This window comes from Miscanthus floridulus, chromosome 6 (assembly GCF_019320115.1).
Source record: "Miscanthus floridulus cultivar M001 chromosome 6, ASM1932011v1, whole genome shotgun sequence".
NCBI lineage: Eukaryota > Viridiplantae > Streptophyta > Magnoliopsida > Poales > Poaceae > Miscanthus > Miscanthus floridulus.
The window spans coordinates 91,387,928-91,415,703 of record NC_089585.1 but is presented as its reverse complement, the minus strand read 5'-3'; the positions used below and the strand labels follow the sequence as shown (position 1 = coordinate 91,415,703).

The following is a 27,776-nucleotide window of genomic DNA, read 5'->3' as shown; positions in this document are numbered from 1 at the left end:
AAAAAGTTGACTTTCGCGATAGATGAGGGAGGCAAAATGAAAATTTTCCTTTTTATTTGCATGCCTTTCTTTTGGGCCCAACACCGAATTGCGGAAGGCGATTCATTTGGATCCAGAGCCCAATGGGAAGCTTTGGTCCAAAAAGTGAAGCCTTCAAAAGGAAGAGGCCTATTAACATTTAGGCCCATATTTTCTTTTGCGAACAAGGCCATATATTTCAACTAACTCATGTTCATCATGGCCGTCGAAAACAGGCCTACTACGGCAACTTAGCCCATTCGTCCAGCTCATCTTGCTCCTCTCTTCCTTCGCCTCCTTTCTCATCACCGTTGCAGGTTCCGACTCAGATCTCCCCGACCTGCCACCACCCGCGAGCCCTGCACAACATCACTGACCCTCTCTGCTCATCCCCAGATCTCCAGACTCCAGATCTCTGCTCCGGCCCCCGCCCGCCTCTCGCCCGCGACAACCCCGCCGCAGCACGCGGCGGCCGCGGTGAGATGCTCCGCCTGCGGGCGTTCCGGCCGACGAGCGACAAGGTCGTGAAGATCCAGCTCCACCCCACTCACCCCTGGCTCGTCACCGCCGACGCCAACGACCGCGTCTCCGTCTGGGACTGGGAGCACCGCCAGGTACCATTTGCTTCTAGGGACTCTCTATCTATCTGCTAATTTGATCTCGCGATACAGAGGCGGCTTCGAAGCTTTGTTTGGGCTCCATTTGATCTCACCGTGCTTTTGTAATCCATTAGGTGATCTATGAGCTGAAGGCAGGTGGCGTTGATGAGCGTCGCTTGGTTGGAGCGAAGCTTGAGAAACTCGCTGAGGGAGATGGTATGTGGCGCAGTAGTTCATCTCTCGTTTATTATTGGTGGTTTGGGCATGGCATGTGGTTGTTGTGCATAGTGGTAATGCTGTTCACACTGTTGAATTGTGACATATGGTTGTTCATTTGTTGAAATGGGCGTTTTACTATTTGGCACAACTTGAATTTGTCTGAGTGCTGAAATGCCATTTCTCTGTCCTTGTAGAGCTATGGTACGTTGCTTGATTTCCTGTAGTAATGTAATCCCATAGTACACTGTATCAATGAAAATTCTTATTCTCATATACTCATATCTAGAAGGAACAACACCGCAAAATACTTCATTGCTATAGGATATGATTACATTCAATTTGTACTTCATTACTAGCGTATTAAGTATTGGTTTGATATCACCACTAAAGTTTGTGTTTCAAATGTCATTTGCAAAACTTACTTATCTGCAACATGCCAACACCCTATCCTAAATGGCTAAATGTAGCCTAAATCTTGATCCTTGTTGAAGCTAGCTGTACTGTTATTTTTGTCATTCCTGACTTCACATTTTTGCTGTCCCCTTCACTTCCAATATCCATGGGATTTATTGTTTTGTTTAGTATCTTTTTTCAAGCCAGATCAGTGGATGCAATATGTGCTTGTCGCTTTACTCATTTTCAATGTTTGTGCAGATTCAAAAGGAAAGCCCACCGAGGCTATTCGAGGGGGAAGGTATCGATTTGAGTTTTTTGTCCCTTAATTATGATGATCATGTGCGTAGTACCTTCACCTGACTTCCGATGGGCCTACTGTTCTTCCCCAAGTGTAAAGCAGGTTTCCTTTTATGATGATGATGTTCGCTTTTGGCAACATTGGCGCAATTGCTCTGCTGCTGCTGAGGCCCCAACTGCAGTCAATCAGCAATCTTCCACATTCAGTGCACCTGCACCCTCAACACGAGGAAGGCACTTTGTTGTCATTTGTTGTGAGAACAAAGTCATATTTTTGGATTTGGTGACTATGCGGGGCCGCGATGTTCCTAAACAGGAGCTTGACAATAGGTCACTCCTTTGGTATGGTTACTTTTCTCTAATTACTTAAGTTTATGGGTACAAATCTTTGTTCATGGCATTTAGATGGGTTTCAACTCTAGCCTACCCCAACTTGTTTGGGGCTTAAAGGCTTTGTTGTTGTTGTTGTTGGCATTTAGATGGGCCTAATTGGATTATGTATACCAGGTTGATTTTCTCTAACAATGCTCATTTTGGGTAGTTGATTCAGGAGCAAAACTGTTACATATTTTCAGATGCTAAGAGTTTAACCTACATTGCACATCGCTTAAGGCTTATAGGCTACTTGCCTACTTCACACCATGCCTTTGTTTTATGTATTATAGAATGCAGAGTAACCAGTGTACTCTTTTGACACAAACAGCATGTGTTGTATTCGCTCAACATTCATCTGTTGTGTGATAATTTAAAACCCTATGCTTTTTCTGCAGTATGGAGTTCCTCTCTAGGTCATCTGCTAGCGATGCTCCTCTTGTTGCCTTTGGGTCAACTGATGGCGTCATCAGGGTTCTTTCGATGTTGACATGGAAGGTTAAACATACTCTAACCTACCCCCCTTTTCTTCATTACTGGCGTACTGCAAGTTTAAACTGAGTCTTTTGATCCTTGCAGCTTGTGCGGAGGTATACAGGTGGACATAAAGGAGCAATAGCTTGCTTAATGACGTACATGTCTGCAGCTGGTGAGGTAAAATTTTGCACAAATATGTCTTGTCTTTGACTCTGGTTGTTTCATTTTGGTGGTTAGAATTATGTTCTTTCTGTTGTGTTCATATGTTGTGATTTTCTATTTGCATGTTTCATTTTTTAGCAATTATTTGTTGTTAATTCTTCCGATTTCATTTCTGCGGATATTACTGTTATATCTTCCAATTAACAATGCATTCCCTTCAGGTACATTTAGTTTCTGGTGGCAGCGATGGCCTGCTGATATTATGGAGTGCTGATCATATCCACGACTCACGTGAGCTTGTGCCTAAAATTAGTATGAAGGTACTGAGTTACTGACTTTCGATCACTGATTATTTATGTGTAAGAAATAAAATAAAATTGTGCAGAACATTTGTAAATAACTCGTTAAAAACTTTACTTAGCATGCGGGTTGGTTAATACTGTTTTTTGGGGATATTTTCTCAAGGCCCATGATGGAGGTGTAGTTGCAGTTGAACTTTCAAGGGTGATGGGGAGTGCTCCACAGCTCATTACAATAGGGGCTGATAAAACTTTAGCCATATGGGATACTGTTACTTTCAAGGTACTTATATTAAATATTTGCATGAAGTTGTATTATTTATTATTTTAATTGTTTTAAATAGAGCTTAAAGTATTGTATTTACTGTTTGCTGCTCAGGAAATAAGGCGCATTAAACCAGTTCCTAAACTTGCTTGTCATAGTGTTGCATCGTGGTGTCATCCCCGTGCACCAAACCTTGATATTCTAACTTGTGTCAAGGACTCCCATATTTGGTATGTATTTCTGCGGCTCCAGAGACATTAGTTGGAGATTTTTCTCTAAGGATGCTAACCATAGCTTATTGCACTGTTCTACGCTCTATTATTACAGGGCCATAGAGCACCCAACTTATTCTGCTTTAACAAGACCGCTCTGCGAACTGTCATCACTAGTTCCTCCACAGGTTCTTGCACAGCATAAGAAACTGAGGGTATTCTTCTGTTCTTATTCCTTGAACGGAGTGTACTAATTTTTTTCATCTCAGCGGTGACATGGGTGTTTGCTAGGGGCCTTCATAGTTTGATGATTTTTTTTCGTTGTTTGCAATAGTTGGAATAGATTGCATGCTGTGCCTTGCAAAGAAAAAATCTCACCATTGATACTGTGAGTCTTGATGGGACATGCACACATTGGGACATCTCAAATATCATTATCATTACCTAATAAAAAAAAGAAAATGGAACTGACATGTACTGTTCCAATGGTTCTTATTCCAGTACCCTACACCTACAATTTCATCGACAGTTGTTAGTGATAGCTGAATCTTCCATGGCTTGATTAGTTGTGGATAAACCTTCAGAATCATGAATACCAGGATGTTAACTTTTAGCAAAGTAATGAACTGCCTATACCCATGTTTATTTAGGTCAGCTCTCATTCAAGAGACTGGAGTGATATAACACTTTTTATAATCTCTGTTTGATCTATATTCTTCAAATTGAAGCTTGTTTCCTGAGTAGAATAACTGTATTCGAAACATGCAATTTAGTACATGAAACAGAGGTGCCCCCCCCCCCCCCCCCCCCCCTCCCCGCAAAAAAATCTCAGTACTCTTTAGTTTGCAAATGCTGTGATGCATTTTCCTCAAGTGTGTTGCTAACTATAGATTAAATTTTGTGGCTATATTATAGGTTTACTGCATGGTGGCACACCCCTTGCAGCCACATCTTGTTGCTACTGGAACTAATATTGGTATCATATTAAGCGAGTTTGATCCAAGAGCACTTCCAGCTATTGCTCCTTTACCAACACCAACAGGCAACAAGGAACATTCTGCTGTTTACATAGTGGAAAGAGAACTTAAGTTACTGAATTTCCAATTGTCAAACACAGCGAATCCATCCCTTGGGAATGCTGGTGTTGCATCTGATGCAGGAAGATCAAGGAATGATTCAATAGAACAGTTGATAGTAAAGCAGACCAAGAAGCATATCAGCACTCCTGCTCCCCACGATTCCTATTCGGTCCTTTCCGTTAGCAGTTCTGGGAAGTAAGTGATATGGTCTACGTCCTCCGATCACAAGTATAAGTCCATTACAACATCGAAACAGTCTCCAATATGATACTTTGACTAGGAATGTATCTGTAAAAGTATATTATTTTAAATCGGTAGAGTTATACATCAAGAAGTATTTCTCATAATGAATCTAGCAATGCCAATCTTGTGTTGTCTGTCTATATAAATTTTAGTTATTGGTAGTCAAAGGTAGGAAAGTTTGACTTAGAAGAAACCTAGATGGACTTATATTTCTGGTTGGAGGAAGCTGAACTTTACTACAATACAGTATGGATTAGCAATTTTGTACTTTGTTTACCTACTTCAAATTTTCAACCAGCCTGTGGTAGCTACACTACACATTATCCCTAGCTGAATTTGAACTAGTTTTCGGCTCTTCGTCTTGTTATTGTTGCATTATTCACCAACCACATTATTTTCCAGTAATACAAGGTAGTAATTGGCTTAAGCTGTGTTGTTTTGGGTGCAATCTGTCACCTTCCAAGTCAGTGCTGCTTATGCTTAATGCTTTAATCTGCTTTGCATTTACTGTAGCGCTGTTGGAAAATTTCTGAGTTCTGGTTTCCACCGGTTTCATCCTAAAAAATTGATTTGAAGCCTGTTTCCTGAAAGAAATTGGTTTAGGCCCTAGAACACACCTGTGGTCCTGGTTTTGTTGAATACTTTATTTTTTTTTATTTACTGCTTGTTATGGTCTTGTGATCAAATCATGAAAAACTTGTCAACACGTAGTCAACTCCCGCCCCAACCCCCACCCTTTTGTTATCTAACAGGCCAAAAACTGGAAAAACCTGTTTGTATGGTTTGTTGTCTGGTTCAGTTCTCCAATATCCCATTGCCTGCATACCTGTAGACATTTTCGCTGCTCTCCAGATTTAAAATGAATTTTCTAATGATAGTGTTATACATTCATTTCAGGTATGTTGCAATTGTATGGTCAGATATCCCTTCTTTTGCTGTATACAAAGCAAGTGATTGGTCAGCTGTTGATTCAGGCACAGGGAAGCTTTTTGCCTGGGACACCTGTCGAGACAGATATGCTTTAGTAGAGAGTGCTTTGGCCCCAAGAATGCCACTTGTTGTTAAAGGTGGTTCTTCTAAAAAGGCAAAAGAAGCAGCAGCTGCTGCAGCTCAAGCAGCAGCTGCAGCAGCTAGTGCTGCTTCTGCCGCCACAGTGCAAGTGCGTATCTTATTAGATGATGGAACAGCACATGTTTTGCAGAGATCGATTGATGGTCGTAGTGAACCGGTCAGTAATCATCGCTCATTCCCCCTTTTTTTATTTCTTTTGTAGCACTAATCAGTCTTCAATTCCAAATTTCTCTTTATTCATAGTTTGCTGGAGATCTGAACTTACCTTTTGTAGATACCCTAATATTGTGTCCAAAACATGCTGCAGTGGTAGCATGTGATGGAAAAATTTCAGCTTAAAGAAGTTAAATTGCATTTCATAGTAACATGTTTTCTTCTAATTAACGCGGTTTTTAACATTTGTGAGTTAGATGATGTGCGACTGATTTAAACCATTGGCTGAACTTTTTTATGCTTGCTCAATTGCATAAAAGTTCCTGTTTGTGGACAATGTGATAACACACTGACAATTCTTTATATTGAATCTTATTTTATCGTTACACTTTCCTTGTCTCATCATGCTGGTGTCGTTGGAAACTAGTTGTGCTTTCATATGATCATACCGTGCTGTAGTTGCATTGAACATTAGCAGTGATACTGACATGGGTGTTTGCTAGGTTGAGTTTCTTTCTTTCACTTCTGACTTTCTGAGTACATCTTTGTTTGACCAGTGAAATAGAAACCCTTAACTTTCTGTCCATTGGCACAAATTCAGCAGCAGAAACTCTTCTGTCTAGTTTAATGACTGTGATATTTCAGGTTATTGGACTGCATGGTGGTGCTTTACTTGGCGTCACATACCGCACATCTCGTAGAATCAGTCCTTTGACAGCAACAGCTATATCAACTGTTCAATCGATGCCCTTATCAGGTTTTGGTGGAAGTGGATCATCTTTTGCATCTGATGATCCATTTTCCTCTAAGGAAGGGCCTCCACAAAATTTCCAACTGTACAGGTATACATTTAAGTATTGTTCTTTTGACATTTTATGCTAGATCTTGTTGCTTCCTGATTCCTGCAGTGTCTGGATAGTTATTTCTTGGCTGATACATTGTTCTGATGTACCTGTAAAGTTCACTTTGCTTCCTTGTACAATGATCTAAACAGCTAACATCTTTGTGAGACTAAACATTGCATTTTAAATTGGTGCAGCTGGGAGACCTATCAGCCTGTAAGCGGCCTGCTTGCACAACCTGAGTGGACCGTGTGGGACCAAACTGTTGAGTATTGTGCATTTGCTTATCAGCAGTATATAGTAATTTCTTCCTTGCGGCCCCAATTTAGGTACCTTGGAGATGTCTCAATTCCCTTTGCAACTGGTGCTGTTTGGCATAGAAGGCAGTTATTTGTGGCTACACCAACAACAATTGAGTAAGATTTTAATCTTCTTCATACTTCAATAATGTTCACCTTTTGCCCTTGAAATAAGATATTTCAATATTGCTATGCTTATGATTCTAGCTTGTATATAGAAATGGATAATGCCATATGAAGGTCTTGAGCTTATGATTGCTTCTATGATTAAAATTGTAGCAGCCTATAGGCAGCTTAGCAAATAATTTCATTTTTAGGGACATTTTATAATTTGGATTGCGTTCAGTGGTACCGAAAATGATAGTACCAAGCTATTGAGCATGCAGTTTATTTGATTCTTCGAGATTTTCTTATTTCAGGATTATAGTTGCATATAAGTGGAACGTGTAGTCTAGGTTGTGTCAAGCGAACAATGGTTTCAACTTCTGTTCCTTGATCTTGTAAACAATATTTCCCAGGTGTGTCTTTGTTGATGCTGGAGTGGCAGCTATTGACATTGAAACAAAAAGGAGAAAAGAAGAAATGAAAGCAAGAGAAGCTCAGAGTCGGGCAGTTGAAGAGCATGGAGATTTGGCTCTTATCACTGTTGAAGCTCCCCAGGTTACTGTGAGTGAAAAAGTATCATTGAGGCCACCAATGTTGCAGGTATGACATTCAGTATGATGGATGCTTTTAGTGCCCATTTTCTTCTTTATTCATATGCTGTCTTCTGTTCTCATAAGTGTTACTTGAAGTTAGTGTATAGTAAGAAATTCTGAGCGGACATAATCAATATGTACTTTCCTGTATTTGCAACTTCTTTATACATGATTCTTTTCTTTTTGGTGTTTTGGACTTTCACACTTATCAACAAAAAAGCTCAATATGATCCACATCATTAACTTTGTTTCTGAAGCACCAATCTTTCACCTTAGTGATCAGTTAATTAACAAAGATATCGAGCCTTGTAAAATGCAACATACACTTTTGAAGTTCTATGTTAAATATAAAAAAGAATTTCACACTCCTTATCATTAGACAAAATGTATGGAGCAATGCTTATTCCCTCTAGTTTTGTCATAATTCAAACTTCTCTAACTTCGACAAAGGTTCTAGAAAATATATCAACATCTAGAATACCAAATAAATGCAATATCAAGATATATTTGATTGGTGGATTTAGTGAAACTAATTTGATGTTGTATATATACGTGCATTTTTCTATAAACTTGGTCAAAGTTAGAGAAGCTTGAGTTAGGACAAAACTAAAATGATCTACATCTTGAAACGGTGGGAGTATTGTTCAATATTTTGTGGCTATGTATCTGAGTTTGTTTGAGAAACAAAATTATTTATGCTGAGGTGCCAATATTTGCCCAATGCAGTTTGTTTGAGAAACAAAATTATTTTATGCTGAGGTGCCAATATTTGCCCAATGCCGAGCTGAAAAATTAATATTTTGTTTCAAGTATTTCTAATCCTTACAAATGGAACAGATCAAAGTTCTCCATGGCCACAATTTATTGTAAAATCTTCTGTGAACCAAAGCTATCTTGAAAAATCAGGACCAGGTGTAACCTGGCATTTTTAACTTGAGTAGTAATCTATCTCTTCAGGATACATTTAGTTAATGTGGCAATGCATTCTTTTTTAATGAGCTGCAGTTTCAAACAGCCTGGTAATTTTTTTTCAATGTTTTGTTATTTTTAAAAATGGCAGTCTGTTAATATATTGAATGATGTACATATTGACATATTTTATTGTTCTTACAACCTTCACTTTTATTCCAGGTTGTTCGTTTAGCCTCCTTTCAGCACTCTCCATCGATACCACCATTTATAGTGCCAAAGCAATCCAAGTTCGATGGAGATGATTCAGTGTTTCAGAAAGAACTGGATGACAGAAGATATGCTGAAGTTGCTGTTGCTGGAGGTGGGGTGTCTGTTGCAGTAACTCGCTTCCCTCCTGAACAGAAGAGACCTATTGGACCTCTTGTTGTGGTTGGTGTAAGAGATGGAGTTCTCTGGCTTGTTGACAGGTAACATATACTCTCCTGAGCATCTCATTTCTTTATTAAAAGAGCAAGAGCAGTTCCTTAATGCACAATGAAATGCTGTGGAATTAAATTTTGTTCAAACAACTTACATTGTTACCTTTTGTTACTCTTTGATATGCTTACCTGGATGTAACTATGAAATATTCCATGTACCTTGCAGGTATATGTGTGCACATGCCTTGTCACTCAGCCATCCTGGTATAAGATGCCGTTGCCTTGCAGCATATGGGGACCCTGTTAGTGCTGTGAAATGGTATGTTTGTGGAGCATTGCCTCTTTCTCTGTTTAGGAAACCTGAGAAGAAGAATAACATATATACCCATTATGCAGGGCAACGAGACTTGGCCGAGAGCATCACGATGACCTGGCTCAGTTTATGCTGGGTATGGGCTATGCCACTGAAGCTCTTCATTTGCCTGGAATATCTAAGAGGTAAGACCTTTGCTTTTGCCTATTTGAGCTGTGTTTTATATGACGTAACATGCTAGTACATCTGGACATGTTTCGAGTTAACTTCACTCTCAAAGTAATGTCTTTGAGTTAACTGAACTCTCAAAGTAGGATATCAAGAATTATTGGTGGACATATTCTGATTTTTTTCTTTATTTGAATTCGTTATGATACCCTGCAGGCTGGAGTTTGACCTTGCAATGCAGAGCAGTGACCTGAAAAGAGCACTTGCTTGTCTATTGACAATGAGCAATAGCCGAGATGTGGGACAAGAAACTTCTGCCACTGATGCCACTGACGTTACACAGATTCTTAATTTGGCGGTAGCTAAGCAAGCTAAGCAGGAAAGTCTTGCAGATGCCGTGCAGGGAATAGTGAAATTTGTCAAGGAGTTTTTTGACCTTATTGATGCAGCAGATGCCACTGGGCAATCTGACATTGCTCGTGAAGTTTTGAAGAGATTAGCAGCTGCAGCTTCTGTAAAGGGTGCCCTCCATGGACAGATGCTGCGAGGCCTGGCACTCCGTCTTGCAAACCATGGGGAGCTTACTAGATTGTCGGTATGTTTGACCACAAATTTATAGCTAATAATTTACATTGAAAACTTGAGATTCTTATCCATGATGAGTATTGGTGATTAAAAAGTTCTAATTTTCATTCATAACAGCACCAATGCCTGGTACTACCTCTGTCCCAAGAATGATGCAATTCTAGTTCTGTCCTTAGTCAAACTATCTAAAGTTTGATCAAGTTTGTAGAAAAAAAATCAATATTCGTGACACCAGATAAGTGTATTATGAAAATTATTCCATGAGAAATTTGATGTCATAAATATTTATCTTTTTTTTGTATAAATTTGGTCAAATTCAAGATGGTTTGACTCGGTACTATGCTAGAATTGTATTCTTTTTCAGATGGAGGGAGTAGAAAAATGTTATTATATAGTTGAGAGCTTTTCTTGTGCAGCTTTATGGGATATAGCATGACACAATTCATGCTCAAGTGTGTATGTTGCCTTTTCTGTTTTGGTGTTGGATTGTGCCTTTTCTTTTGATATTGCAATGCTGGGAGACACTGACATGCTCATACCCATGTATATGAGGGAACATGGGCCCAAGCACATGCTTAGAATCTCATGGGGACTATGTCTAAGTCTAACTTCACCTGTTGGAAATGCAATACATTGTTCTCTGAATTGCCACAAATTCATAGGAATAACCACTAACGCCAGTGTACTTGCCCAGGGTTTGGTAAGCAATTTGATAACAGCTGGCCATGGACGCGAAGCAGCATTTGCTGCTGCAGTTCTGGGAGATAATGCCCTAATGGAGAAAGCATGGCAGGACACCGGAATGTTGGCTGAGGCTGTTTTACATGCTCAAGTAAGTTCTGGTTTAATTGAATTCTCTCATGCTCAATCCTACTTAATGAGCTGCAAACCATTATGGTTTTGTGGAATAACACATTTTTTTGTCCTTCCATTTTCTTCCATACTTCCATTGCTGTTATTGTATTATCCACTTTTTTTTTATTTGGCTGAAATTATCATGCTCACTAGCCTAATAAACTCTCTAGGCCCATGGTCGTCCATCATTAAGGAACTTGGTTATAACATGGAACAAGATGCTACAGAAGGAACTGGATCACACACCAACTGTAAAAACCGATGCGGCCGCAGCATTCTTGGCTTCTCTTGAGGATCCAAAGCTCACAAGCTTGGGGGAAACTGAGAAAAAGCCTCCCATTGAAATACTTCCTCCTGGGATGCCTCCCCTCTCTGCACCTCCAATCGTGATTAAAAAGGCCGGAGCAAAACCTGGCCTCCCTAATGCAGCAAAGGCCTCTAATGGGCCTATAGGTGCTCCGATGGTTCAAGGTGCTCCCATGGCTCAAGGTGCTCCTGGGGCACAAGGAGTCCCCATGAATCAAGTTACTCCATCACAGGGCAGCGACGAGGCAAAGCCATCAGATGCTACAGTGGCTGATGCAGCTGCCGCGACTTCAGAAGGCTCTGCAGCTCCCCCAGCTGCAGAAGGTACAGCGGCTCCCAGCAGTGAGGAAGCTAAAGCAGCACCTGGCAATGAGGAAGCCACAGCAGATCCAGTCAACGAGGAAGCCACAGCAGCTGCAGTTTCAGATGCAGCAGGCAGCCCTGATGCTCCGGCTCCGGCTCCGGCTGCTCCTGCTCCTGCGGCTGATACCAGTAGCTCGGATGCACCTGCTGTTACTCCCAGTGAAGTTACCGTCTCTGCCCCCTCAACCGAGGCACCCGAGTTGACGGATAAGCCATCTTCAACAGAGGCATCGTTGCCACCTCCACCCAGTGTTTCTGGTGTATAAAACATTTCTGATTCTTTTAGCAGTGTGCCAATTTTTTGTATGCTGGTGCGTTCGTTCCACTAATTTTCCCCCAATACTGGTATAGGTATTTGTTGTCCATGGTATTCAGATTTCGTAGACGCCAGGCAAGCCTTGTACATCTGCTGTCTGCGTCTCGTGAGAACGTGCTACCATTTGTGTCATTGTGTGGGCATAGCTTATGTTGTTTGTGACCAATCGATAGGGCCACAGTTCAATTTTTGCTTGATGAGTTAACCGAGCTGCATCACCGATATCCTTCTTGCACGACTGATTCGTCCTTTGCCGATTTAACGTAAGTGCTGAGATTTGCAAAATGCCTTGCTGGGTCATCTAACTCGAGCCCTTGTTTAGTTCCACCTCAATTTTTAAAAAGTTGCTACAGTACCTGTCACATCGAATGTTTGCGGCCTGTGCATGGAGCATTAAATGTAGACGAAAAGAAAAACTAATTGCACAGTTTGGTGGGAAATTGCGAGACGAACGTTTTGAGCCTAATTAGTCCATGTTTGAATACTATTTACCAAATACAAACGAACGTGCTACAGTAACCCCAAATCCAAATTCCTACGACTAAACACAGCCTGAGAATCTGTGCATACCGAAGGCTCCATGTCGGCCCGGTCAGCAAATACCACGGTCCGGGCAGTCGCCCGTTGGTTAGCCCTCCATCGGTCAATCTCATTGGTCGAGGCGTGTCAAAAGCCAAGTAGGCAACAGCAAAGTGACAACTATTCTGACTAGCCAATAGGACGGCAGCCCCTCGGCCGGACGGGCCGGTATTGCAAACTTTGACATGAGGAAATATATGTGGCGCAACAGCAGCCGTGCAGCTTCCCTGTCCTACCTCTTCACTCTCCGGTCAGCTGTCACGTATCTACCACCGTACGGTCGCCGCTCGTGCGACCGTCAAGCAACTCCAGTTCACGGAGGGTTTCGTGACTGCACGTCTCATCCGGCTCGAGTTTTTTAGACGATATCGGCTGATGATCTTTTCTCACCTGCGACCGAACTCCTGACCGGCTATAAGAAGACGCAGATCGCCGCTCGGGCTTTTGCGTCTGGCGTTGATTGCTCTCCTCGACGTGAAAAGAAACCGTGTGTTCTGAGGTTTGGTTCCATGTCGACGAGAGGGGGCGAAGCGAGGCAGGCCACGGTGAAGATCATCGAGACGGTGCACGTGGAGGCGGACAGGTATAGCTTCAAGTCGATCGTCCAGAGGCTCACGGGGAGGGACGCGGTGGTCGGCGACTATTCGGAGGGGCCCGAGCGTAGATCAAATGAAGAGGCGGCTCAACGGGCTGCTGGGTATATGAGCAACCAAGCGAGCAAGCCCTTCGCTAATCGCCACTCGTGCAAAGACGAGAGCTGTTGATGTCCATCTGTATTTTTTTTAAACTTTGCAAGAGCACTGCATATCATTTAAGTAGAAGGAAGAAGAGAAAGTGGGTTTAGTACATCGTGTTATTACATTAGATACTAAGATTGTTGATATAATATGGGCTTGGCCCATATAATATTTAATAATTAAATAAAATTCTATGGTGCGTAATATTAAGTGTTGTATGGTTTAATATCATACGGGATTTTGACTGAACGCTGACTCAGCTTATATGGTTGAAAATTATTCATCTAAATTGAGAAGCTGAGAAAAAAATAAAGACGTGCCACACGCGCGCGCGCCGCCGCCGCCGGCCGGGCCGTGGCAGGCGGGCGAGCGTGGCCAGTCTTTTGTCCACTTAAATCCACATTATCATGACAGTTTCGCTCCTTGATGGTGGAGGCGAACTGACTGCGTCAGTTACCGGCCTTCTGACTTCCCCATCCCGTACCTCTGCGCGCACGGAGTCGCGGGAGAGCAGGTGCCTCCGGAACCCTCGTCCGCCTGAGAATCCTGCACGGGGTGAGCGGTGATTAGGTTTTTGGGGAGCGATCAGCGACCGCTCGTTCATCTTCTTCCTGAAGATCGCTCTTGGATCCGTTCTCTCCCTGGAACGTCAAGGCGTCTTCTTCCTGGTGATCCGTTCGTGGGACTGCACTGCGAACATCTTCCTGCATCGACTGTGGTCCGCGACTTCGAGCAACGCACTATGTCTAATGCGAATGGAGCCTCCGATGCCCTCGGCATGGGACCCTCCCATGGGTACAGTCTAATCTCTATGATTATTGTATTTTGTATTCTTACTGTATCAACCAGTATGCCATCTATGCATGCTGTAGCGTTCATAAGAAATATACACATGCACATATATGCTGTCACAAACCTGCTGATGTTATATTTCTGAATTAAACTGATAATGAAAATGCCTAAATTTCTAACAATCCCAAAACCTAATAATAGGCAATTTTCTGTCAGTGAATTTGCTGCCGCTTTGAAGCCGAATAATTTTGATGGCAAGAATTTCATGATATGACGTACAAAGATGGTATTGTGGTTGACTGCGATGAACTGCTATCACGCCGCACAGGGGAAGCCTGAACAGTTTACTCCTGAGGAGGAGCAAAAGTTCTTGGCTGCCGATAACCTGTTTCGAGGCGCCGTGATTAGTGCACTTCATCCTAAGTATGAGAAAAACTACATATCTTGTACATTAGGCAAAGAGTTATGGGATGCTCTTGAGGCAAAGTTTGGGGTTTCTGATGCTGGCAGTGAGCTGTACCTTATGGAGCAGCTGTATGACTATAAAATGGTTGAAAACCGTTCTGTGGTTGAACAGGCTCATGAGATACAGGCGCTAGCGAAGGAACTAGAACATTTTCCGTGTCTGTTGCCCGATAAGTTTGTGACCGGCGGTATAATCGCTAAGCTGCCACCTTCTTGGAAGGATTTTGCTATTTCTCTAAAACATAAAAGACAAGAGTTTAGCGTGGCTGAGTTTATTGGATCTCTTGATGTTGAGGAGAGGGCGAGAGCAAAAGACAACCATGGAAAAAGAAGTCGAGTCTTCCGCTGCCAATATGGTGCAGAATAAAAACTCATTTGCATCTCGTAATAAAAAGAAGAAGAACATGCAAGAGAACAACAATGCAAAGCCTAAGCAGACCGCACAGTTTAAGAAGAAAAACAACAAGAAAGGTGGAGGATGCTTTGTTTGTGGGAGTGATGAGCATTGGGCAAGTGCATGCCTAGACCGCAATTACAAGCAAGAAAAGAAATCAGCAAATGTGGTCATTAGCGAGACTGGAGGAGGAACATCTGGGTATGGTAATTCTTTACCCTTTGTTCTTTTAGTTTGTCTTTCACCTGAGTGGTGGATGGACAGTGGTGCTAATATTCATGTGTGTGCTGATGTTTCTTTGTTTATTTCCTATCAGGCTGGCAGGAGTGGAGCCTTGCTGATGGGAAACGGTTCGCATGCGCGTGTACTTGGTGCTGGTACGGTCGTTCTGAAGTTTACTTCGGAAAAGACGGTGCTATTAAAGAACGTGCAGCATGTCCCCTCCATCAAGAAGAATCTTGTTAGTGCTTCTCAGATGTGTCGCGATGGCTTTAAAATTGTGCTTGAGTCCAATAAATATGTTGTGTCGAGACATGGAACATTTGTCGGAAAAAGGTTATGATTGCGGAGGCTTGTTTCACTTATCTTTGCTTGATGATGTGTGTAATAAAGTAGTGAACAATGTTATTGTTTCGGATGAGTCGAATATATGGCATTCACGATTTTGTCATATTAATTTTGGCTGTCTCACGCGGCTTGTAAATCTGAATTTAATCTCAAAATTTAACTTAGTCAAAGATTCTAAGTGCCAGGTGTGTGTGCAATCAAAGCAACCGCGCAAGCCTCACAAGGCTGCTGAGGCGAGGAACTTGGCACCATTAGAACTCATTCATTCTGATTTATGCGAAATGAATGACGAATTGACTAAAGGCGGTAGACGATACTTCATGACATTTATAGATGATTGCACTAGATTTTGCTACGTGTATTTATTAAAAACTAAAGATGAAGCGTTGCATTATTTTAAAGTCTATAAAGCTGAGGTAGAAAATCAACTTGAGAAGAAAATCAAGCGTTTGCGGTTCGATCGTGGAGGAGAATATTTCTCAAATGAATTTTCTGAGTTTTGCGCGGTGCATGGAATTATTCATGAGAGGACGCCACCATACTCACCACAGTCCAATGGGATTGTAGAGAGAAAGAACCGCACTCTAACTGATTTGGTTAATGCCATATTGGAGACTGCGGAACTATGTAAGGAATGGTAGGGTGAGGCTATATTGACAGCATGTCATGTCCTAAATAGAGTGCCCACAAAAAATAAAGAAACACCATTCGAGGAATGGGAGAAGAAGAGATTAAATCTCTCTTACCTGCGAACTTGGGGTTGTTTGGCAAAGGTGAATGTGCCAATAAATAAAAAGTGAAAGCTTGGACCAAAGACTGTTGATGGTGTCTTTCTTGGTTATGTTATTCACAGCGTGGGTTATAGATTTTTAATTATAAACTCTAGTGTTCCTGAGATGGCTGTTGATACAATCATGGAATCTAGAGATGCTACATTTTTTGAGAATGAGTTTCTCATGAAAAATGCACCTAGCACAACTGGTCATGAATTTATAATTTCCCATGAGCATAAAAAATTTATTCCGATAGAACAAATTGAGGAACCCTATCTGCAAAATCCTAAGGAGGATGACACTATAGTCACCAGGAAAAGCAAGAGACAGAGGACTGCAAAGTCTTTTGGTGATGACTATATTGTGTATCTTGTGGATGACACACCAACGACCATTGAAGAGGCATATTCCTCTCCTGATGCTAACTTATGGAAGAAAGCAGTACGGAGTGAGATGGATTCTGTTATGTCTAATGGAACTTGGGAAATAGTTGATCGTCCCTATGGGTGCAAGCCTATAGGTTGCAAATGGGTGTTCAAGAAAAAACTTAGGCCTGATGGTACTATTGAGAGGTACAAGGCAAGGCTTGTGGCCAAAGGTTATACTCAAAAGGAAGGTGATGATTTCTTTGATACTTATTCACCGATTGCCCGATTGACCACAATTCAAGTTTTGCTTTCCCTGGCAGCCTCTTATGGTCTTATCGTTCATTAAATGGACGTTAAGACAACTTTCTTAAACGGAGAGTTGGAGGAGGAGATCTATATGGATCAACCTGATGGGTTTGTAGCAAATGGTCAATAAGGCAAGGTGTGTAAATTATTAAAGTCATTATACGGCCTAAAACAAGCTCCTAAGCAATGGCATGAGAAGTTCGACAGAACTTTAACATCTGTTGGCTTTGTTGTGAATGAAGCTGACAAATGTGTGTACTATCGGTATGGTGGGGGTGAATGAGTCATTTTGTGTTTATATGTTGATGACATACTGATATTTGGATCTAGCCTCAAAGTGATCGAAGAGGTGAAGGGATTTTTAACTAATAATTTTGAGATGAAAGATTTAGGAGAGGCTGATGTTATTCTTAATATCAAGCTTCTAAGAGAAGGTGATGGTGGGGTAACTCTGTTACAAACCCACTATGTGGAAAATGTGTTGAGTCGCTTTGGGTTCAATGACTGTGCACCTGCTCCTACACCTTATGACCCTAGTGTGTTATTGAGGAAAAATCGAAAAATAGCAAGGGATCAGTTAAGATATTCCTAGATTATTGGTTCGCTCATGTATCTTGCTAGTGCAACAAGGCCTAACATCTCATTTGCAGTATGCAAGCTGAGCCAGTTTGTGTCAAACCCGGGAGATGATCACTGGCGTGCTCTTGAGAGAGTAATGCGCTACCTAAAAGGGGCCATGAGCTATGATATTTGTTATACCGAACATCCAAAAGTGCTAGAAGGCTACTGTGATGCCAACTGGATTTCTGATGCTGATGAGCTTTATGCCACAAGTGGATATGTGTTTTCGCTTGGAGGTGGCGCTGTTTCCTAGAAGTCTTGCAAGTAGACTATCTTAACGAAGTCTACAATGGAAGCAGAACTCACAGCATTAGACACTGCTGGATCTAAGGCTGAGTGGCTTCGTGATCTCCTTATGGATTTACCAGTTATTGAAAAACCTATACCGACTATTTCTATGAACTGTGATAACCAGACTATGATTACGAAGGTTAACAGTTCTAAGAATAACATGAAGTCCACAGGGCATGTTAAGAGACGACTAAAATCTGTCAGAAAATTGAGAAACTCCGGAGTAATAGCGTTGGACTATGTTCACACGTCTAACAATCTGGCAGATCAGTTCACTAAGGGTCTGTCACGCAATATGATAGAAAGTGCATCGAGAGAGATGGGTTTGAGACCCACTTGAAATTTACTATAGTGGTAACCTGTTCTATGTGATCGGAGATCCCGTGAAGTAGGACGGTGCAACAAGCTAGTAGTAAATTGTGAGGAAAGATCCTTAGTAAGACTCATTTCTTATGCATATATTTTCTTTCTGTAAGGCAGGCTGACTTTTGCCTTAATATGTTCCAAGTGGCTTGTCAAAGCAAAGATGTTGTCCTACAGAACATCTTTTGAGGAACACACCTATATGAGTCAGACTGTTGGTCACAGTCTATGAGATTTGGGTGATCTCTAAATACTCATGAAAGGCACTGAAGTATGACTTATATGCTTCAAATAGAGGAGGTGTCTTTTGCTACCCAGTATCAACTAAGGACTTTAGTGACACTCACCTCACACAAAACTGTCAATTCAAGGCTTAGTCCATTGTTCAATTGTGACTGAGTGAAACTATTGTTCTAGATGGATGTTCAACTTAATAGTCTCCATCGAAAACACTGGTATATAAAAGAAATGTGGTTCTAAGACTACTTTGTTACAAACCCTAGAGTTTGGTGGGGATTGTTGGATATAATATGGGCTTGGCCCATATAATATTTAATAATTAAATAAAACTCTATGGTGCGTAACATTAAATGTTGTATGGTTTAATACCATACGGGATTTTGACTGAACGCTCACTCAGCTTATATGGTTGGAAATTATTCATCTAAATTGAGAAGCTGAGAAAAGGATAAAGGCGTGCCACACGTGCGCGCGCGCCGCCGCTGGCCTGGCCGGGCCGTGGGCGTGGGCGCGAGCGCAGGCCGTGGGCGTGGTGGGCATGCAGGCGAGCGGGCGGGCGTGGCCAGTCTTTTGCCACTTAAATCCACATTATCACGGGAGTTTCGCTCCTTGATGGTGGAGACGAACTGACTGCGTCAGTTACCATCCCTTCCGCTTCTGCTTCCCGTCTCCTGGGATTCTCCGCTGCTTTCGTCTTCTCTTCCCCGTCAGCAGCCATATATCCTGTCTTTCGTCAGTCCAGACCCCATCTTCTGTAACCACTCCCGAGAGAACCACAGATCAGCAGCCTTCTGACTTCCCCGTCCCATACCTCTGCGCGCACGGAGTCGCGGGAGAGCAGGTGCCTCTGGAACCCTCGTCCACCTGAGAATCCTGCACAGGGTGAGCGGCGATTAGGTTTTTGGGGAGCGATCAGCGACTGCTCGTTCATCTTCTTCCTAGAGATCGCTCTTGGATCCGTCCTCTCTCTGGAACGTCAAGGCGTCTTCTTCCTGGTGATCCGTTCATAGGACAACACTGCGAACATCTTCCTGCATCGACTGTGGTTCGCGACTTCGAGCAACGCACTATGTCTAGTGCGAATGGAGCCTCCGATGCCCTTGGCATGGGACCCTCCACTGGGTACAGTCTAATCTCTGTGATTACTGTATTTTGTATTCTTACTGTATCAACCAGTATGTCATCTATGCATGCTGTAGCGTTCATAAGAAATATACACATGCACATATATGCTGTCACAAATCTGCTGATGTTATATTTCTGGATTATACTGATAATGAAAATGCCTAAATTTCTAACGAAGATGAAAGGATCAAGATGCCCAAGAGGGGGGGTGAATTGGACTAATTCTAAATTTTCTTGCAATAATCAAATTCTACGGATAGCCCAATTAACCCCTTGTGCCTAGAAAAGTGTTTCTATCAAATCAACGCACAAATGACTTGCACCCTATGTTCCAAACTTACTCTAGCATAGCAATTCTATGAATGTAAAACAAGTATTGAATTGCTCAAAGTAAATACTCAAAGTAAGTGCTCAAAGTAAATAGGGAGGGAAAGGAACGCGGCGATGTTTTGCTGAGGTATCGGAGAGTCGCCACTCCCCACTAGTCCTCGTTAGAGCACCCGCGCAAGGGTGTAGCTCCCCCTTGATCCGCGTAAGGATCAAGTGCTCTCTACGGGTTGATTCTTCGACACTCCGTCGCGGCGAATCACCTAAAGCCGCTCACAACTTGAGTTGGGTCACCCACAAGCTCCGTCGGGTGATCACCAAGCTCCAAATCACCACCAAGCCGTCTAGGTGATGGCGATCACCAAGAGTAACAAGCACGAACTCTCACTTGACCATGCGAAGCCTAATGAGAAGATGGATGCACACTTGTCTACTCTTGATTCACTAATGAGGTTTCACTCTTGGATTCTCAAATCACAAACACCTCACTAGGACCTTGCTCTTCTTGGCACTCACAAACGTGTTTTTCAGCTGTTGGAATGAGCAAAAGTGACTCCACTCACGAGTGGAGCTTCTATTTATAAGGCAGCCTGAAAAACGAACCGTTATGAGCTTCTGCGGGGTGACCGGACGCTCCGATCATTTTGACCGGACGCTCCGGTCAGTTCAACCCACGCAACAGTTTTCACGTGATGACCGGATGCTGTCAGGGTCCGGTCAGTACCGACCGGACGCGTCCGGTCGCTCTTGGATGCTTACTGTAAACGACCGGACGCTGGATACTCAGGGTCCGGTCACCACTGACCGGACGCGTCCGGTCGCACTTTCTCAAGTCTGGACCCTTACTGGAGTCGACCGGACGCTGGCCCTCAGCGTCCGGTCACACGACCTTCCAGCGTCCGGTCACTCCAGACTTGTTCTCCTCAGTCAAATGAACTGACCGGACCCTGCGGTCAGCGTCCGGTCGCACCGGAGCTAGCGTCCGGTCAGTATTTGACCCTCCATTCACTTCCAACTTTCGATCATATGTGAATGAAGTTTGCTCCAAAGGATCTTAGGCATTCATAGGAGCTACCTAGAGCTAGTTTTAACAAGTGTGCACCACACCTAACTCACTAGACTCAACTAGGTCAAGCTATCCGTTCATACCCCCCTTCATAGTACGACCAAAGGAAAAACAAAGTTCTAAACTACTCTAAGTGTCTCTCCAACTTCAATTGACACTTAGAACTAGTTATCCTTAACCTTGTCGTCCATCCTTTGAAAACCGAAACGATTTCCATCGTAGGGGCATGACAATCTCGATTGCCCAATCGATCTCCATTACCATGACCTAACTTAATTGCCTCTGCAAAACACACGTTAGTCATAGTAATCTTGTATTGACATTAATCACCGAAATCCACTTAGGGGCCTAGATGCTTTCAGAAGACCACTATCACAGGAACCAAGATCTTGATCAGCTGATCCATGGATGCAAGGCTGCCGCCCACAAGAGCCAATTCTTCTTTGGCTAGATTAAAAACCTGCATTGTTGAGTTTAGTTTGCCTTCAAAGATTCTTCTGTTTCTCTCCTTCTAGATGTCCCAAATAAACCGTGTACGTGAGCAGCATCACAATTGTTCTCCTTTGTCTTACATTGTGGCCCTGCAGGGACGTACGCTGACCACTCGTGACCCGTCTTCTATTGTTGTAATCTCCTGACCTGCCCAGTTTGTGAGATGCATCCAAACCTCCTTCGCCATCTGTATTTACAGGTGAACCAATGATCGATAGTCTCTATATTAATCTATAACATGTTTTTCTTACACGAATATGAAACATATGCTCACCGCGACAGCCAAATTTGTCTACATTCCAATTCCCTTGAGGCTTGACACATCCATCCAAAAATGCAAAAAAAAAAAAAACCCGACACTTTGACTTTTGATATCACAAAGGTTTCTGTCCAAGCTCCAAAGTAAACATTCTGAGGATTAAGCATGGAATTCACAGACACTTACTGCAAGCCTGCAACTGACCTAGTCAAAGTCGTTCTAGTACGGTACTTTCTGAAATGGATGCCGTAAAGGCGCGTCTCGTAGAGCAAGATGCTATTATTATATTAGAAAGCCAATCCCGAGACATCCCTGGAAGTCAGCCATTCTAGCATGTGGCTGCGGCAGGTCAACGCAGTTGTACTGTTTGGTTGCTTGCCACATACGGCGTACACTTGAACCTCCATCCGTGTGTTTGCAATTTGCAAAGTTCTAGTAGTACTTTGCGTATATTTGAGAATTGGAACCCGGACCTCCATTACAATTTACAAGACATATCAACATCAAATGGCAGCTCGTAGTGAACTCAGAATGCGTACTTGTGTAGTCATGCATAAAAAAAAACACAAATCGTAGATTTTTGTTCATTTGTATTCATTTGAAATGAGCTCCGAGTTAAATATCTATACCTGGGAGTTCAACGCAAAAACGGGAGAAAAACACCGTACGACACTTGTATAATGCACAGTGGTCAATCGAAGTCGGCTGGGTACCCGCAGAAGGTGTCGTTCTTGACGCAGAGGAAGAGCCTCTCGTACGCGAGCGCCATCTTGGTGGCCGCGAACATGGACTTGGCGTACTCCCGGCACGCGCGTCCGCGCCGCGCGGCGCGCCGGGCGCCCTCCGCCACCACGTCCTCCAGGCTCTCCAGCAGCGACTCCACGTTGGGCGCGAACATGTAGCCGAACTCGTCGTCCACCACGATGCTGCCCTTGATGCTCGGGAACCGCGTCGCCACCACCGGCTTCCCGCACTGCATCGCCTCCATCAGCGTCAGGTCCAGCCCCTGAGGCCGCAGCGTCGGGTCCACGAACACGTCCAGCGCGTTGTAGAACGCCTTGAGCTTCCCCGGCGGCACGGCGCCGAGCACCTTGGCGTTGCGGCCCAGGTCCATGTACCGGTTCTCCCAGGGCCCCTTCCCGGCGATGAGGAGGTACACGTTCGGGTGGCGCAGCACCAGCTTGGAGAAGGCCTCGTACAGCAGCGGGTGGCCCTTGTCCTTGACTAGCCGCCCCGACACGCCCAGCACCAGGTCGGCGCCCTTGGGCACCCCGACCTCCTCCCGGAACGCGCGCCCCAGTTGCGGGTCCGGCTCGAACTGCGCCTCGTCCACGCCGTTGAGGATGACGTGCACGCGGCGGGAGGGGATCTGGTACACGTCGCGGAGCATCTCCCCCGTGGAGTCGCTGATGGCCACCTGGTGCGCGTAGCTCCGGAAGAAGCGCACCTCGGAGAGCACGCGGTACACGGACTGGCCCAGGGTCTGGTTCAGCGCCGGCGACCTGGCCTCCTCCTCGCCGCGGGCGAGGTCCTGGAAGATGCCCGAGTGCAGGGCCTCCAGCGAGATGCCGTGCCATGACACCACCAGCTTGTCCACGCCCAGCGCCCAGCGGTGGAACACGGCGACGCTCTCGGAGTGGATGACGTCGAAGGGGTCGTTCTCGCCCTCGGCCTCGTAAAGCTTCCACGCCTCGTCACAGCGCCATTGCCCCGGCTCGCCGTCCAGGAAGTGGAGCTGAGGCCCGTCGGCGGAGGGCGACGGTGCGGCCTCGGTGTGTGGCGGCGGGGAGGTGAACACGTGGACGCGGTGGCCTCGCGCCGCGAGCGCCGTGTGCAGCGTGTGCGCGTGCCGCTCCATGCCTCCCGGCGCTGAGGCCACGGGCCACTTCCGGGAGAACACGGCGATCTTGAGCTTGGCAGGGGGCGGCCTGGTCGCCGAGAATGGCAGGTGGTTCCACGAGAACTCGATGTCGCGCAGGTCCCCCTCGAAGCCGGCCGCGCTTCCCCGGCGCGAAGCGGCCCTCGCCAATGCCGGGGAGCAAGAGGAGCCTGGGAAGGAGGAGCGGTGGAGGAGGAGGAGGGAGAGGAAGGGGAGTAGCAGGATGAGGGAGAGGAGGGACGGCGAGAGGGAGAGCATCGGGTGGGAGGGGCACCGCTGCTTCCTGGGCCTCGGCAGGGAGGTGAGCAGGGCCATCGATCACGCCGAGCGCGCGAGCTAGCTCTCGCTAGGCGTGCATGGACGCTTGCACGGATGCAGCGCAAAATGGCGGCAAAGGGGTAGGATTTTAGCCGCGGTTCAGAATTCAGCACTGCTTTTGGAGATGGAGCAGTGAAGGTGGAGTGTCTTGAAGGCATTTGACTTCACTTGGGAGTTGGGAGCTTGCTACCTTAGTCATCCATGGTTGCTTTCCCTGGCTTAAGTTACTTACAGATGCGGCGATGCATGCGAGGGGATCAGCTATGATGCATGCGGAACTCCATGCACTTCGATGGTGTACAGTGCTACTCGATCGACGCAAGCTCTCATGACCATGAGTTATGACCGCTGTTTCAACCAAACATTGCTTCCATTTCCCTTTTTGAGAGGTCAAAACTCAAAAGTCCTGAAACAGAGTGTTACTGGGACCCACAGTGGGCTGTGGCGTGGCCCAACAAAAATAACGTGAAGGAGGTCAGTTTGGGGCTTTGGGCTTGAGTCTGACCCGCCCAGCTTAAGAGCTGTTTGTATGTTGCAAGGGCCACGAATTTTGGTCCATACGTATAGCGGCAGATTTATAAAAATAATAAAAACAACAATATATGATTTTGTATTGAAAATTCTAAACTATTTTTAAATCCATTGAGGCCTTTTTTTCACTTTAGTTATTACAGTCAAATATTTCTAACTTTAATCATCATTTTTTTAAATATATAGTTTCACAGGGATGAGACCTTACCAGATTGATTGTAGATGGCAAGAGGGACAGCTACACAGGGGAAGCGACCTGCTTATCATCTTGGATTGAACATCATTAATCGGACGTGGACGCATGAGTTTTGAGGGCTTCATATCGGATGTGAACACATGGATCCGATGAAACTGGGTAGGTCGTGTGGGCGTTAATGACATCGTATTGTATGCAGACACGTGGTTCCGGTCTTTGTATCAAGACCGGGTAGGACACGGACACGTGACCAAATTTATAGAAAAGAACATCAATATTTGTGACACCAAATAGATAGAATATGAAAATATATTCCATGATAAATCTAATAATATTTATTTGGTATTAAAAACATTATTACTTTTTTGTATAAATTTGATCAAACTTGAAATAGTTTGACTTAAGACAAACCTAAAACATTACTTATTTTGGGACGGAGGGAGTACCAGATAAGTTGGACGTTGGGTAAGAAAACAGAGTGGGGTCAATTAGATAAGCTTAATCCCAAACACCACCTAAACAAAAGATTAGCTCAAGTTCTTAGAGAGAAATAATTGAAGTGGTACGAAAAAGAAAAATGTTAAATATTTGGATATTGCTACACAACACGTGCGGCAACGTCTTCCGCGTGTCGTATCTTCTTCCTCTCGCACGCCCTCGCCGCCTCCTCTCACCCCTCCTGGCTCTGGCTCCGCAACGAAGCCCTCGCCCACCTCGACTTGGATCCAGCGACGCCCTCTGAGTGTCCCCGCCTCCACCACCTCCCACCACCACGGCACCCACCACCCCGCCGCTAGCGGTAGGGTCTCGCCGGAGCTCCGCGGCCATGGCCGCGGTCGGCAAGACCCTACCGCCGGCGGCGACCACCTTCTTCCCCTCCCCCTCCCCCAACCACCTCCCGCGTGCATGCCATGGCAAACTCCTCCAAGCTCCGGCAAACTCCGGCCATGGCGCTCCCGCCCCGACCTGGCCTGGCCGCCACGACCGCCGCCAGCTCCCCTAAACCGCCCGTCGACCATCCCCACCGCCAGGCCTACCTGTCTCTCCCCGGCCGGCCCTTCTATACCCCGCCAGAGTTGGAGAAGAAGGGGTGGCGTGGCTCGCCGGAACCCTAGGTGCCGCCGTCTTCTTCGCCGGCGCCGGTGCGGTCGCGGTCGGGGGCTTGGCGAGTGTGGCGTGGGCACGGGCGCATGGTGGGTGCGGGCGGTGCCTTCTCCGGTGGCGGCGTCGAGCTCGGCCCAGCGTGCATCTTCTCCGGCCATCGAGCGTCTTCTCCGACGTCGAGCGCGTTGCCTTCTCTGGCATCGAGCACATCAGATGGATCTCTCTTCTTCCCCGCGCGCATTGGACGGCCACGCGGGTGTGCGCGCCGAGCGTCGGGAGCGTGCGCGCTCGGAATCAAACATTGGCCATGTTCGGCTTACCTCATATTCGGCTTGTTCGGCTTCTTTTTTCAGCCGAAACACTGTTTTTCTCTCACAATAATTCAGCCGGAACAGTATTTTCAGTCAGTTTCAGCCAAGTTTCAGACCAGCGAACAGGGCCATTTTCGTAAAAATTTACTAGAAGGAGCCGCAAATACTAAGTAATTCCAATTAGTTATTAATGGGAAACATAGGAAAACCCACGGAATGCTACAAAGTTTTCTAGAATATTATAAAAAGGGATTTGAATGCTCTGTTTCAGGATTTTTCATAAAGGTAATGTCCATTTACATAGTTTGAATTTTGGACTATTATCTCACTAGAGTATTCAAGCAAAACAAATTCGGTAATACATTACTATATGCTTGTTGAATGCGAGTTTCAAATTTTGGAGTTATCACTGTATACGAGACCATACATGAGTTACATAGGGAAAAAATGAATGAGTTATGATTCAAAATTGACTTTGAAAAGTCATGCGACAAAGAAAAATGTGACTTCTTTTACGACAAACAGACTCTCCGTGAAGGGTTTCTATCAGAAATGGTGTAGCTTGATACGTACTTTTATTCAAGGAGGAAATGTTTTCTCTATCTTAATACAAAGACCCACAAACCTTTTACGTGATCGAGTTATTTTTTTAAGATACCAATGTTAATGATCAGCTGGGCCCTTACTCGACGAAAGATTGGACACTCCCGTACCCATCAGGTCAAGCCTAAACAAATATGATCACAATGATGTGGAACAGTGGCATGGGTAGTGTATCGACTAAGATAAGCAGGTTACTCGCGTCAATGAAGGTCCTACAGTTTCTTTAGGAAGATTTGAGGTGCCAAGTGCTATGAACGACGTATAGCAATATGAAGTAAAGAATCAAGCCACAGAGGAGACACACGATTTAACGTGGAAAACTTCTCCGATGTGAAAGGGAAAAACCACAGGCACCAGCCAGCAACAATCTCACTATCTCAAGAGTTTTGGGTTACACGCCTATGGCGACTTACAAGAGAATCAAGTCTCCACGAAACCCTACGCTCCGGCCCAAGCCTCCGGCGACGGGCCTCCGCTTCGCTCCGTCAGAAGCCCGGCCTATATCCTGGAGTGAATTTGGAACAACTCCAACACCAAGAACATTGACGTGATGACAGAGCTGGCTAGTGGCTACTTGATACAACAATGACTCTAGCAGACATGAGCAAGATTGTGATGAGTCTAATGGCGTTTTAGGGCAAAAGAGGCAATATGGATACACTACAAGAGAAGATGCATAGTCCAAAATTTAAATTTACCATAGGGCCAAGAAACAGAAATTCTGTGGGAGCAATGGTTTTATCAAGAAATGGAGCTCACACCTTGATTTGGCCTCGACAGAAATTTCACGGCCACGAGATAGGAGTGAGAAATAAAATGAAGATGAGGGAAATACAACAATAGCTTTGAGTATATAAATACCTCAATTGGTTAGTTTTTTTTAGTGAAACATGTCCACTTAATCAGTTTAAGTCCTTGGCTTGATATAGGTACTTGCACTTTCCTAGATTTATTTAAGAATTTAACGACATTTTTCTTTCGGCGGTAGGCGATTTGAGACTTATCGGTCCAACTCGGTTCTTTGAAGATGCTCATGGGCCGGGTAGGGTGTGCATGCGTGCGTTCATAGGGGTGAGTGTATGCTCGTGTAGTCGTGTATATGGACGTCTACGTCTATACCGGGTCTGGCAA

General features: G+C 44.6%; 2 protein-coding genes across 2 annotated transcripts; one reads left to right on the top strand and one right to left on the bottom strand.

The window, feature by feature from the left end:
• Window positions 1–309: 309 nt before the first annotated feature.
• Window positions 310–12,160, top strand: LOC136456310 (uncharacterized). The gene is made up of 21 exons (XM_066456126.1): window positions 310–632; window positions 752–833; window positions 1,491–1,530; window positions 1,623–1,871; window positions 2,300–2,399; window positions 2,481–2,555; window positions 2,762–2,860; window positions 3,006–3,122; window positions 3,219–3,334; window positions 3,432–3,531; window positions 4,232–4,590; window positions 5,536–5,866; window positions 6,508–6,704; window positions 6,902–7,120; window positions 7,522–7,708; window positions 8,833–9,080; window positions 9,259–9,351; window positions 9,429–9,530; window positions 9,730–10,108; window positions 10,793–10,930; window positions 11,124–12,160. The coding sequence occupies exons 1-21, from the start codon at window positions 501–503 to the stop codon at window positions 11,886–11,888; spliced, it is 4,128 nt and encodes a 1,375-aa protein (XP_066312223.1). The 5' UTR covers window positions 310–500; the 3' UTR covers window positions 11,889–12,160.
• Window positions 12,161–22,323: 10,163 nt separating this feature from the next.
• Window positions 22,324–24,191, bottom strand: LOC136458623 (uncharacterized). Its single transcript, XM_066458560.1, has one exon. The coding sequence runs from the start codon at window positions 23,895–23,897 to the stop codon at window positions 22,395–22,397; it is 1,503 nt and encodes a 500-aa protein (XP_066314657.1). The 5' UTR covers window positions 23,898–24,191; the 3' UTR covers window positions 22,324–22,394.
• Between the last annotated feature and the right edge of the window lie 3,585 nt (window positions 24,192–27,776).

What these genes read in the sequence shown, in the direction of transcription:
- LOC136456310 (XM_066456126.1), top strand. Translation starts at nt 501, where the DNA reads ATGCTCCGCCTGCGGGCGTTCCGGCCGACGAGCGACAAGGTCGTGAAG. An exon ending in GCTACACCAACAACAATTGA is followed by an intron (nt 7,121 to 7,521) that starts GTAAGATTTTAA and finishes AATATTTCCCAG; the next exon opens with GTGTGTCTTTGTTGATGCTG. An exon ending in AGGCTGTTTTACATGCTCAA is followed by an intron (nt 10,931 to 11,123) that starts GTAAGTTCTGGT and finishes TAAACTCTCTAG; the next exon opens with GCCCATGGTCGTCCATCATT.
- LOC136458623 (XM_066458560.1), bottom strand. Translation starts at nt 23,897, where the DNA reads ATGGCCCTGCTCACCTCCCTGCCGAGGCCCAGGAAGCAGCGGTGCCCC.